The sequence below is a fragment of the Anoplopoma fimbria genome, chromosome 14 (assembly GCF_027596085.1).
Source record: "Anoplopoma fimbria isolate UVic2021 breed Golden Eagle Sablefish chromosome 14, Afim_UVic_2022, whole genome shotgun sequence".
In the NCBI taxonomy this organism is placed as follows: Eukaryota; Metazoa; Chordata; class Actinopteri; order Perciformes; family Anoplopomatidae; genus Anoplopoma; species Anoplopoma fimbria.
In genome coordinates, this window is record NC_072462.1 from 577,278 (window position 1) to 589,474 (window position 12,197).

At 41.9% G+C, this 12,197-nt stretch overlaps 1 protein-coding gene across 2 annotated transcripts in view; it reads right to left on the reverse strand.

Moving 5' to 3' along the window:
* Nucleotides 1-495: 495 nt before the first annotated feature.
* lmbrd2b (LMBR1 domain containing 2b) overlaps nucleotides 496-12,197 on the reverse strand; it is a 16,257-nt gene continuing 4,555 nt past the window's right edge. For both annotated transcript variants that reach the window (XM_054612883.1, XM_054612882.1), the window contains 15 exons: nucleotides 11,797-11,898; nucleotides 11,505-11,672; nucleotides 10,452-10,662; nucleotides 10,296-10,370; nucleotides 10,100-10,213; nucleotides 9,169-9,352; nucleotides 7,984-8,165; nucleotides 7,759-7,892; nucleotides 7,361-7,466; nucleotides 7,109-7,206; nucleotides 6,075-6,178; nucleotides 5,333-5,379; nucleotides 4,545-4,659; nucleotides 2,808-2,934; nucleotides 496-2,554 (listed from right to left, as the gene is read on the reverse strand). In XM_054612883.1, coding sequence (XP_054468858.1) covers nucleotides 2,491-2,554; nucleotides 2,808-2,934; nucleotides 4,545-4,659; nucleotides 5,333-5,379; nucleotides 6,075-6,178; nucleotides 7,109-7,206; nucleotides 7,361-7,466; nucleotides 7,759-7,892; nucleotides 7,984-8,165; nucleotides 9,169-9,352; nucleotides 10,100-10,213; nucleotides 10,296-10,370; nucleotides 10,452-10,662; nucleotides 11,505-11,672; nucleotides 11,797-11,898 — 1,831 coding nt within the window. In that variant the 3' untranslated portion in view covers nucleotides 496-2,490. The remainder of the gene's footprint in view (nucleotides 2,555-2,807; nucleotides 2,935-4,544; nucleotides 4,660-5,332; nucleotides 5,380-6,074; nucleotides 6,179-7,108; nucleotides 7,207-7,360; nucleotides 7,467-7,758; nucleotides 7,893-7,983; nucleotides 8,166-9,168; nucleotides 9,353-10,099; nucleotides 10,214-10,295; nucleotides 10,371-10,451; nucleotides 10,663-11,504; nucleotides 11,673-11,796; nucleotides 11,899-12,197) is intronic.

Sequence of the window (12,197 nt, forward strand, 5' to 3'; positions counted from 1 at the left end):
AGGAAACAAGCAGTGAGAGGAAGAGTTACCAATAAATATACAAAGTCACTTTAACGCTTTCTGTCAATCATTAACGAGCCCATTTCATACAAAAAGATATATGGTACATATTTACACATTCAGGACGTGATGTGAACACAGTCACTGATCTCAGGTCAGTTTCCTCATCATGAACTTCATTTAAAGGAGCTGAAGCTCAGCTGAACCTGCCAGCAGGATCTCTTCAACAGCAACAGAGCTAACGCTACATGCTAACGTTCTTAAAGGGCCAGACCTGTGTTTCACGGCTAACAGGAGGAGAGCTAGTAACGTTAGCAGCACCGCTAACAGGAGGAGAGCTAGTAACGTTAGCAGCACCTCTAACGGCTAACAGGAGGGGAGCTAGTAACGTTAGCAGCACCTCTAACAGCTAACAGGAGGAGAGCTAGTAACGTTAGCAGCACCGCTAACAGGAGGAGAGCTAGTAACGTTAGCAGCACCTCTAACCTCTAACGTTAGCAGCACCGCTAACAGGAGGAGAGCTAGTAACGTTAGCAGCACCGCTAACAGGAGGAGAGCTAGTAACGTTAGCAGCACCTCTAACGGCTAACAGGAGGAGAGCTAGTGACGTTAGCAGCACCGCTAACAGGAGGAGAGCTAGTAACGTTAGCAGCACCTCTAACGGCTGACAGGAGGAGAGCTAGTAACGTTAGCAGCACCTCTAACGGCTAACAGGAGGAGAGCTAGTGACGTTAGCAGCACCGCTAACAGGAGGAGAGCTAGTAACGTTAGCAGCACCTCTAACGGCTAACAGGAGGAGAGCTATTTTATTTTTACTGATGTAAAGGTTAATAACTTGTTATGAACAGAAACACAGGTTTGTCCCTTTAAAGGTCTCTTCTTCATCTTGTTTTATATTTACACTTTTCATTTCATTTCAACGTGACAGTTTATTTTTTATTTATTTTTAACCATTTTAACTCAAAGTGGAGAAAAAAAACACAAAGAAAGTTAAATTACACATATGTTTATGAGTATGGAGGCAAATAATGATTAAACTATATTTAATCGAACTAGCAACTGATTGCATAAAATATAATCACTTACTGAAGAAAATGAAATGCCACTTAATTTAAATGATTCAGGTATTTTACTTTGAAAACCATCTGTCAAATTTTACACTTTGTGGGTTAGATTTATTAGAGTTCACATATTTAGTTTAAATTCAGTAACTTTAACTGAAACTCTTGCGTTTGGCTGAATCTAATATATCGTAATATCTTTGATAAAATACCTCCATGTGGATATTAAGACGATATTGTTGAAGTGACTTTAGCTGCTTTTACTAAATATTAATTACTTTCTCATCATTAATGAGGAAATAATGATAAAGTCCTTAAATATCAATAATAGATCAGGCTGTGTTCTTTACTTTATAAACAGATATCTAGTCTCATATCAATATCATATCTATATATTCGGCCCTACGTACTGCAGTGATGTCACAGTGTACTGCAGGGAGTGTCGGTACACTGTGACATCACTAGTGGGTGTGGCTACAGGTCACTAAATACTCCGCTTTTTGCCTTTATTCTGAAAAAGACAATATTCCTCCTCAGCTGTTCACATAATGAAGAATATTCCACATATCTATATATCTATATATATATGAATAATAAACATATCACTCCACACGTCTTCATCAGAAAACGATGCATTCAGAATAAGACCTAACTCTGAATATTCAGATATATATGATGTTCTATGACCCCTATCAGATTCTCTATATTAGAAGAATATTATCAGGTTATTGGTGGATTATTGGTGGATTATTAGTGACTGGTGCTACTGGGAGTGTGAACTGGTTGTGAAGGTGGAGCTTTGGCTCTCAGTTTAAAGTCTCAGAATAAATAAAAGGATTAAAAAACAAACACATTTTAACATGTGAACCTCAAACTTCAACTCAAGTGATTTAAAAGATGGTTAAATTTAACAGACTGATGGTTTTCAAAATAAAAGATTGTGATATTATATTTGATTGTGATTTTGGGATTCATATAATTATAGATTCAGATTTTATTCATGTGGGAGCTGCTTCTTACATGATTAGAATGAAACGAGTCCAGACATGAAGATGAAGTGATGAAGAGTTAAACCATCAGACACAGTTATTGATCAGGTATCAATGATGATTATTCTTTCCCAACATACAGATACATAAATAAAGACATAAATAAACTCCGTGGACCTTCATTGACCTTTTCTTTAAAGTGACGTCATGCAGCAGCTGTTCAGACATGCGGATCAATATCTGATCATCGGAGGGTTTTATGTAACTTTAAGTTTTTAATGTTCCTTCATTGAGCTGCAGACGAGCCGGACGTGAAAGCTGATGCAAAGACTTGACCTGTGTTTTTTAGTTACCGTGCATCCTGGAGGTCATGTGGTACATTCACTTCCTGTTTACGGCTTCGTTCAGCTCATGGCTCCTCCCACATTTATCCTCCGCCGTCAGACGTCGTCGAATATCCGGCTCCGTGACGAGGACATGGACAGATATCGTCCTCCTGCATGTCTGAGACACAATCACACGAGTTAAAGCTGATTAAACCGGAAGAATCTTCTCCTTCAGACGTAAATCAGAGTTTAAACTACGGCGTCTGGTGTCATGTGACTCTGTGAGGACGTCCACTGGGTTCTTCCTCAGGGACAAAGCTATTTAAATGTAAACATGTGGTGTCTCTGGTTATTCCTGAAGGACAGGAGACAAACATTCATCACTTCCCCTTTCTGTTCCCGTGGCAACAGAAGCAGGAAGTGGTGTTTACCTGCCAGGCTCCGCCTCCAGAGGGTCGTCGGTCAGAGACTCGGCGTTGAAGTCTAGCGGTTCGGCGTCCTGCAGCAGCTCGATGCAGTCTCTCTCTGGACGACTCCCCGAGCGGGAATATTTAGCCTCTGTTCAACAGACCGGATCAATAAAGTTATTACTATATTATTATAATTATTGTTATAAAGCAGCTTTAAGGGGACGTGTCCTCCTTAGTAAATTTTCCTGGTGCTCTTGAGAGCGTTTTTTCAGCTGAGGCCCTGATCACACCGAGAAGCTTGCAACATACCGTTGTTGATCCGTGATCGGTACTGACCACCACCACGGTTCTTAACTCATATGAACGATTAAAGACGTTAACCATCACAGTGTAAATAAAGTTTTACTGACGATCGTTATCCTCCAATACTCAGTAAAATGAGATCAGGACTTCATTTATGCTTTTCTAGTCTCTGATCTCTGATGATGTTACATTGTAAACAACCAATCTGTGTTTAAACCAACAGGAGAGCTAGTAACGTTAGCAGCACCGCTATTGGCTACCAACAGGAGAGCTAGTAACGTCAGCAGCACCGCTAACAGGAGGAGAGCTAGTAACGTTGGCAGCACCTCTAACGGCTAACAGGAGGAGAGATAGTAACGTCAGCAGCACCGCTAACAGGAGGAGAGCTAATAACGTTAGCAGCACCGCTAACAGGAGGAGAGCTAGTAACGTTAGCAGCACCGCTAACAGGAGGAGAGCTAGTAACGTTAGCAGCACCGCTAACAGGAGGAGAGCTAGTAACGTTGGCAGCACCTCTAACGGCTAACAGGAGGAGAGCTAGTAACGTTAGCAGCACCGCTAACAGGAGGAGAGCTAGTAACGTTAGCAGCACCTCTAACAGCTAACAGGAGGAGAGCTAGTAACGTTAACAGCACCGCTAACGGCTAACAGGAGGAGAGCTAGTAACGTTAGCAGCACCGCTAACGGATAACAGGAGGAGAGCTAGTAACGTTAGCAGCACCACTAACGGCTAACAGGAGGAGAGCTAGTAACGTTAGCAGCACCTCTAACGGCTAACAGGAGGAGAGCTAGTAACATTAGCAGCACTGCTAACAGGAGGAGAGCTAGTAACGTTAGCAGCACCTCTAACGGCTAACAGGAGGAGAGCTAGTAACATTAGTAGCACCGCTAACGGCTAACAGGAGGAGAGCTAGTAACGTTAGCAGCTCCGCTAACGGCTAACAGGAGGAGAGATAGTAACGTTAGCAGCACTGCTAACAGGAGGAGAGCTAGTAACTTTAGCAGCACCACTAACGGCTAACAGGAGGAGAGCTAGTAACGTTAGCAGCACTGCTAACAGGAGGAGAGCTAGTAACGTTAGCAGCACTGCTAACAGGAGGAGGTTCAGTTACTTTGTGATGCGTTCAGGCTCTGTTCAGTAAAAATGAGTATTGTCTGAAGGTAAATAACCGTTAACGAGCAGAGCGACTCCCCGCCAGGCGCTGAAACGTTGAACATTCTTTAACTTCATGTGTGTCGGTGTGATCGTCCTCTACGACGCTTTAATGTGTTTAGTTTTCTTTGATACAGAATATCTGCTGAGGTCAAAATGTCGGCACTAAGTAGAGTTACATTAAGTGATCTGGATGAGGCCGTAGATTGTCGTTTTGTTCAGATCATTTTGGTGCGGTTCTCCAGACTCCAGAACGTTCTGATGCTGGTTATGTAATATCACTGGTGGTGAACTGGACTCACGTCTGTTGTTTCCAGCCGTCACCGTGTCGGAGTAACTGGTCTCCTTCAGCTCGTGACTGGTCCGGTTCCTCGCCGTGTAGTCGTCTCTCTGGTTCCCATAGCGCTCCTTCCACTCCTGAGACACACACACACACACACACACACACACACACACACACACACACACACACACACACACACACACACACACACACACACACACACACACACACACACACACACACACACACACACACACACACGACTTCATGTTTTTTAGGAACTGATCAGGTGAAAGGTTAATATTAAGGGTTTTTATTACAATAACTATATTTGATATTTAATTCTCCTTGTGGATCAGTTTTCACTTTGACATTAAAGAGTCTTTTTATGTTAATCAGTGACATTACATTAAATCTACATTTGATTTAATTCTTACTTACTTGCATGATTTTTTATATATATTTCATATCAGCATTGTTGTGAACAAAGACTTTCATTTCAAACTGCTTGTTCATGTGACAAATAAAGACTTGAAACAATCATAAGATATGAAAAACTTCCAATGGATGCTAAATACTTTTTATACGCAGTATTTTGTGACATGTTCAGAGAGAATATGAAGTACATTTATACTTTACATTTCTGACTTAATGTGAGTTTCAGAGCTGTCACCACCTCTAAGGACATTTTATTATTTTGTCTTATTAAGCAGAAGTTTTTTAACGACCTTTAGAAGATGAATTCTTTCCCAACGTGTCATTAATTAGAATAGAATCAGTGTACTGTGTGGAGGAGGTCGGACTCACTCTGCGTCTGTTCTCTCCGTCTTCAGTCCTCTGACGCTTCCTTTTCTCTGTGAACACAAACACATGAACAGCTGTTAACCTCCATCTCTGAGAATAACCTCCATAACCTCCATCACTGAGCATAACCTCCATCACTGAGCATAACCTCCATCACTGAGAATAACCTCCATCTCTGAGCATAACCTCCATCTCTGAGAATAACCTCCATCACTGAGAATAACCTCCATCACTGAGCATAACCTCCATCACTGAGCATAACCTCCATAACCTCCATCTCTGAGCATAACCTCCATCACTGAGCATAACCTCCATAACCTCACTGAGCATAACCTCCATCACTGAGAATAACCTCCATCTCTGAGCATAACCTCCATCACTGAGAATAACCTCCATCTCTGAGCATAACCTCCATCTCTGAGCATAACCTCCATAACTGAGCATAACCTCCATAACCTCCATCTCTGAGCATAACCTCCATCTCTGAGCATAACCTCCATCACTGAGCATAACCTCCATAACCTCCACCTCTGAGCATAACCTCCACCTCTGAGAATAACCTCCATCACTGAGCATAACCTCCATAACCTCCACCTCTGAGCATAACCTCCACCTCTGAGAATAACCTCCATAACTGAGCATAACCTCCATAACCTCCACCTCTGAGCATAACCTCCATCTCTGAGCATAACCTCCATAACCTCCATCTCTGAGCAGCGTAGAGTTTCTCTGAGACTCTCCTCACCTCGACGGATCAGCTCCTTCCCCTCGTCAATGAGGTCAGAGGTCATCTCACTGTCGCCCACAAACTGCTGGAAGCCCAGAAGGTTCAGGCAGCGAGTCCCCAGACTGAGGAGGAAGGTCATCAACTCATTATTTAGTTTATTTATTAAATCTGTATATAGATATTCATAATGCTGCACAAAACATCTTCAGTATTAAAGAGATTAAAGCAGTTTATTGGTTGAAGCTGTGTTTATACTTCTGCACAACTCCTGAAATGAACATCCACACTTTAATATCAGACTTGTTTTAACTCTATATTTGTTTGTTTATCATATTTTCATGTTTTCTTTTCTTAAATGAAGTCTTCTACTATTGTGTTTATCGATCCTTGTATGTGCAGACGTTTGTGGCAATAAACTGGTTCTGATTCTGACTGAATGAGTCCGACACCATGTCAGTCATTAATACTATCGTAGGTCAATGCACGCTGATTCATCACATTTCCTACTTTAATCACAACAATCTAAATGTTTTGATGCTTATTTAAACTTGCTGGAGTGTCTAATAATTCATCTGCATTTTAAGAATTATTCTGGTTTTGTTAAAAGTATTTATTTTGTTCCAAATCAGCAGATTTCAGTGTTTTTGCTCCACAAACAGTCGTAAGAGGTTTGAATGAATCTACAACCTGTCAGTGCTTATTTATTAATAAATCAGTCCAGCAGAACATCAGAGAACAAGGAAAAATACGAAGGTCCAAACACCTAAAGATATTCAGTTTACTGTCATGAAAGACAAATAAAAGCAGATAATTATCACATTTAAAAACCTGGAAGAACAAGATGTTTAATATTTTTTCTACCAAAATGACAAAAACAATAAATCAGCTGCCAATCAGTTGTGACTAATTAGTTAATGAACTAATCTCTGCAGCTCTTCTCTACTGTCGACTGAGCACCAAAACACAGAGAGCAGCACATTTCAGATTAAAACATATTCAAACATATTTCATGTTAAAACACTGTGAATGTTCTACTGAGAGTATAAACGGACCTGAAGTAGGTGGCGATGCAGAGGATGACGATGAGCATCGGGTAGTAGATGTAGAACCCGTTAGCGATGAAGGAGAGGACACGCATGGACCCCATGATCTGAAACAGGACTCAGTTATCAATAATCCTGATTATCTACAGTAAAAAGGTCTTCATCCTTTAACCTCTTCCTCTAACTGATGACTAAGACGTTCGAGGACCTTTGTCACTGGAGTCTTTATGTTTCTCAGTGAGGAGAACCTCTCTGACTTACAGACGTGTACGCAGTCTGCTCCTTCTGCTGGTGGGAGATGGCCGAGTCCATGTGGATCAGACCCAGGAAGTTGAGACACAGAGGAGGCGTCAGACGGCAGAACAACCTGCAGGTCAGACAGACAGACGTCATTCAGGAGAAGTTCATCTTCACATAACCCGTTCACTGAATCACACTGTGTTGGTGGCCTTTTTCCTTTAGAATACAAATATTTCTAAATAAGTTCTTTACTTTATGAGTATATTTTTGTGGAGGATCTCTGGATGTGTATGTACGTACTTATAGACTTTGTTGGGTTTCATATTATATTCATGCATCATCTGATGTCCAGTCAGTTACTGGACTCTAAGATAAAGGTTAGAGTCCTCTTAACCTCAAACAGGACTTCCTTCACTCACATGCCGCTGAACTGGAGGCTGTAGGCGTCGGTCTGGTGATGGGAGGCCAGGTAGTAGTAATTGAAAACCCGGATGCGGAACACAGTGGAGTAAACGCAGGTACAGAGGAAGAAGATGGTGATGAAGCACGCCATCTGGTGGAGAGGAGAGGCATCACACACCAGTGAGATAAACTGGGACAGAGGATCCTGACGTGGTTGAGAAATGGTTCTGAAGAGGTCTCACCTCGATGTACAGGTAGTTGTAGTCTCGCTCAGCCAGCTGGATGAACACGGCGAACAGAGAGAGGACCGGACGCGTGCTGAAGAAGGTGCACTCAGACCAGACCACGGCCACGCTGAACAGGGTCAGGACCACCGACAGCAGCCGGTAGAACCAGCACTTCAGGAAGCACTCCCAGTACCACTCTGGACACACACACACACACACACACACACACACACACACACACACACACACACACACACACACACACACACACACACACACACACACACACACACACACACACACACACACACACACACACACACACAGTACTGTACTTAGCTTCAGTTATTACTACATTTCAGAGGTAAATATTGTGTAAAATGAGCCTTGAAAATATCCCACATTATTAAAGATTAGACAAGTGGTTTCCAATCTTTTTGGCTGACAAATAATCAGCTTTTTTAAGTTGAGAGGTATTTGAAGGATTTGTAGTTTACAGCTACATTTCTGTAGGTGGCTAAAGTTAAAAAATTAAGATAATAAGACGGCCAAATGAGTACATTTATCCAATATTTTATAAAAAAGATATTAGAGTCCTGAAATGGTTTCCTCTTTATTCTTCTTATTTTACTGACAAATGTACTCCTGAGTAAACTTCAATGATTTTTATTCGCAAAGAGTATCTTTTGATTTATTTTTATTTTATTTTCATCCTGACAAAAAGATTGTCAAAGAATATTTAATACATAGTTTTATTGATATAATTAAAGGTGCCCTGTGGAAGTCTCCTGTAAACAACTTATATTTACATTGTGTGAACCTATGAGGTCAAACAAACATCATAAAGGAATCTTCTTCCTGGTAAAACATTAACTATACAACTTAAAACCGACACGGTTGCTTTATAACCATCATTATCATCAGATTTTCATCTTTCCGACGGTCTTTGAACACATCATGTGTGACGAACACCTTCTTCAGAAAGAGCAGTTGTTTTTTTCAACCAGATTCTGTTAAAAACATTGAATTCTGAGCTCCTCAGTGAAACTATGACGCCATGATTGATTCACCAACAGTCAACAGTCATGTGACAAAACTTCAGGATGTTCAGTATATGTTAATATTTAAGTACAGGTGTACTAATATTTGACCTGTCAGACATCCTGACGGAGACATCGGAGGCCCTGGACTCAAACCCACCTACAGTCGCCGTGTACACGTATCTGCTGAACCAGCCGGCCGGCTCAGAGGACGGGAAGCTGTGGACAAACTGGTGGGTCGTACTGGTCTCGTTCTTAGCCACGTCCTCCAGGTGGATGGCCTGCTGCAGGAGGATCTGCCACTGGACACGAGTCCTGTTGTGTCTCTGGACGGCGTAGATCACCTGGACACAGACACACACAGGTAAACCTGGAGTTCTCAACTGGGATGAACTTATAAACCATTCATGAATAACATCAAATCAAATGGTGATCCTTCTGGTTTAACTGGGCCTCCGTTTCTTCATCCTCTACTGGCCGTCTACCCTGTGGTGTGCCACAAGGCTCTGTTTTAGGCCCACTCATGTTTCTGTTTACATGCATCGTTTTTTAGGACGCTCTTCACAATTATCATATTCATTTTGACTAATTTGCAGACGATACACTGCTGTTTGTACCTATGACACCTGATGACACTCTCATTAACCACCTTAATTATATTAAGAACTGGATGTCCGACATCTTCAAGGTTATTACGTATCAGCAGCATTCGGTCCTCCTGCCTCCATCCAGCTGATACGCAATAACCTCTGCAGTCTGTGAGTGTTAAACCTGTAGCTAAACTCCGGTGAGTTATATGACCTTCCTTTAAATGCTGAAGTTAAGACAGTTTTTTAAAATACATGCAAACTACACAGTTATGTTTATTTGCTCCAAACCAGTTGCTTGAAACACGTCAAATTCACATTTTGTCTTCACAGCATTTCAAAAGTTTACTTAATATTCACTCAATAAACTGACTGGAAACGACTGTGAAGGAGGAGCTTATGTTTCTACCTGAAGTTCAAAATTCCTTCTTTAGACGTATTTTAGGAACTTTCATGTTGCCTCTTTCCAGCTGCAGTGAAGGACTGAACCTTTGTTCCTCTCACCTGTTTGTGGAGCTTCACCAGGCTCTTCTCACTCGGGTAAGTGTTCTGTTTGTCGTCAAAGTCCTCGTAGTCGTCCATGTTCCTGCCCATCTTCTCCTGGTAGTCCACCGGACACTGAGGGGACACGTCAGATCAATCCACCTGCTCTATGAACCATAACACAGAGTACTGCTGCTGTTAAAGTACTTCCTCTTACTTTTCTGAGGATCGTGTCGACGTACTTCCTCAGTGGATGGTTGTACTTGATGGATTCACTGACTTTTCTCACCTCCTGAAACAGAACCAGACTTCACAGTAAAAACAGTGAAAAGAAGACAAACCTTCATCCGTGACGGCCGGTTCCTCTGCTCACCTCCATGACGTCCTCCAGGTTCTCCTCTGCGTCCGCCTTCTCCGTCATCAGCTTGGAGGCCTTGAAGTAGGTCTTGATGAGCAGGTGTCCGTGTCGCGAGGCGTTCCAGTAGGATCGGGGGATCTCCACCAGACCGTAACCGAGCAGCAGCACCAGCAGGAAGAGGCCCCAGGTGTTGGCCGCCGTGATGCCGATGGTCTGCAGCTCGTACCTGGATCACAGGAGGACAAATCACCACATCAGGTCCCACAGAATGATGAGTTTTCCTTCAGTGGCAGGATCTCCTTGTGGTTAAGCTGTGATGTCTCTCACTGACATGTGCTGCATGTTTACTCAGTAAAGCTTATTTGACAGTCGCTGCAGTGAAGACGGAGCGATTTCTATTTCTCTCCTTTGTAAAATGTCTTTGGGTTTCTTAAAAAGTGCTTCCTGAATAAAATGTATTATTTTTTTATTATTATTATTATTATTATTATTTCCAAGGCCTTATGTCATCTTTCAGTTATTGATGAGATGTTTCAGCTGGTTTCATTTAAACACCTGTTCAAATGATCCAATACTTCACTCAAAAAGTCAAATATTAAGAAAAGTCCAGAAGATAAATGAAGATTTGTGTTTTAGAACTCTTCTCTTAATCATCTAACGTCCCCTCAGATCTATCTGGGGCCCTTTGGACTAAACTACAGAACTTTATTTAACAATTAACTTGTGTTTAAATATAATCAGATATAATTTACAGAACAAGTACTCTTACCTCTGTAGCTTTACAAATGAATGACTTTTACTTGTAATTGAGTACTTAAACATGGTGTATTAGTACTTCTGTGAGTACTTCTATCATATTAAATATAAAAAAAGAGCTTATTGCAGGCTGGGAGCTGTAAATAGTGAACATATTGAAACCTGATGATGTTAGAATCAAAAAGAACTATGAATTAAAAGTTTTCTTATGCTCCAAGTCTCATATGTGATGATAACAGATCATAGAATCCGTCCCCTGAGGACACCAGAGGACGTCTGGACACCATGAACACAGTCCACCAGTCCACTCACCAGGACAGATGCCACTCAGGATGAACAGCCACGTAGATGAGCAGCGAGCCGAAGATCAGCAGGTAGGTCCCGTAATAAATAGCGTTCTCTATCAGAGCCGTCTTTATCTTCCCGGTGATGGAGAATCCTCCAGAGCGAGCGTAGGACTGCATGAAGGGCAGCAGCAGCCTGGAGACACACAGACACAGCTGAGACAACACAGTATAAAAAATATATATATATATATATAAATATATATATATATATATATATATATATATATATATATATATAAAGTTTATATACTACGAACCACGTGAGACACTGGGACGTCCAGTACACCACCCTCCAGAACACCGGCATGATGCCATCTGGGATGTAGCTCCACGGCTTGTAGCAGGTCTTTAGTACGCTCCTACAGAGGAGGAGGAGGAGGAGGAGGACAAGTATGAGCTGAGATACAAGGAGGAGGAAGAGGAGGAGGAGGAGGAGGAGGAGGAGGAGGAGGAGGAGGAGGAGGACAAGTCTATACTGAGATACAGTACTATAAAAGTGGAGGAGGAGAACAGGTATGAGTTGTGATACAATTTAATCACTACTACAGAGGAGGAGGAGGACGACAAGTATGAGCTGAGATACAATACTGAGGAAGAGGAGGAGGAGGAGGAGGAGGACTGAGGAAGAGGAGGAGGAGGAGGACAAGTATGAGCTGAG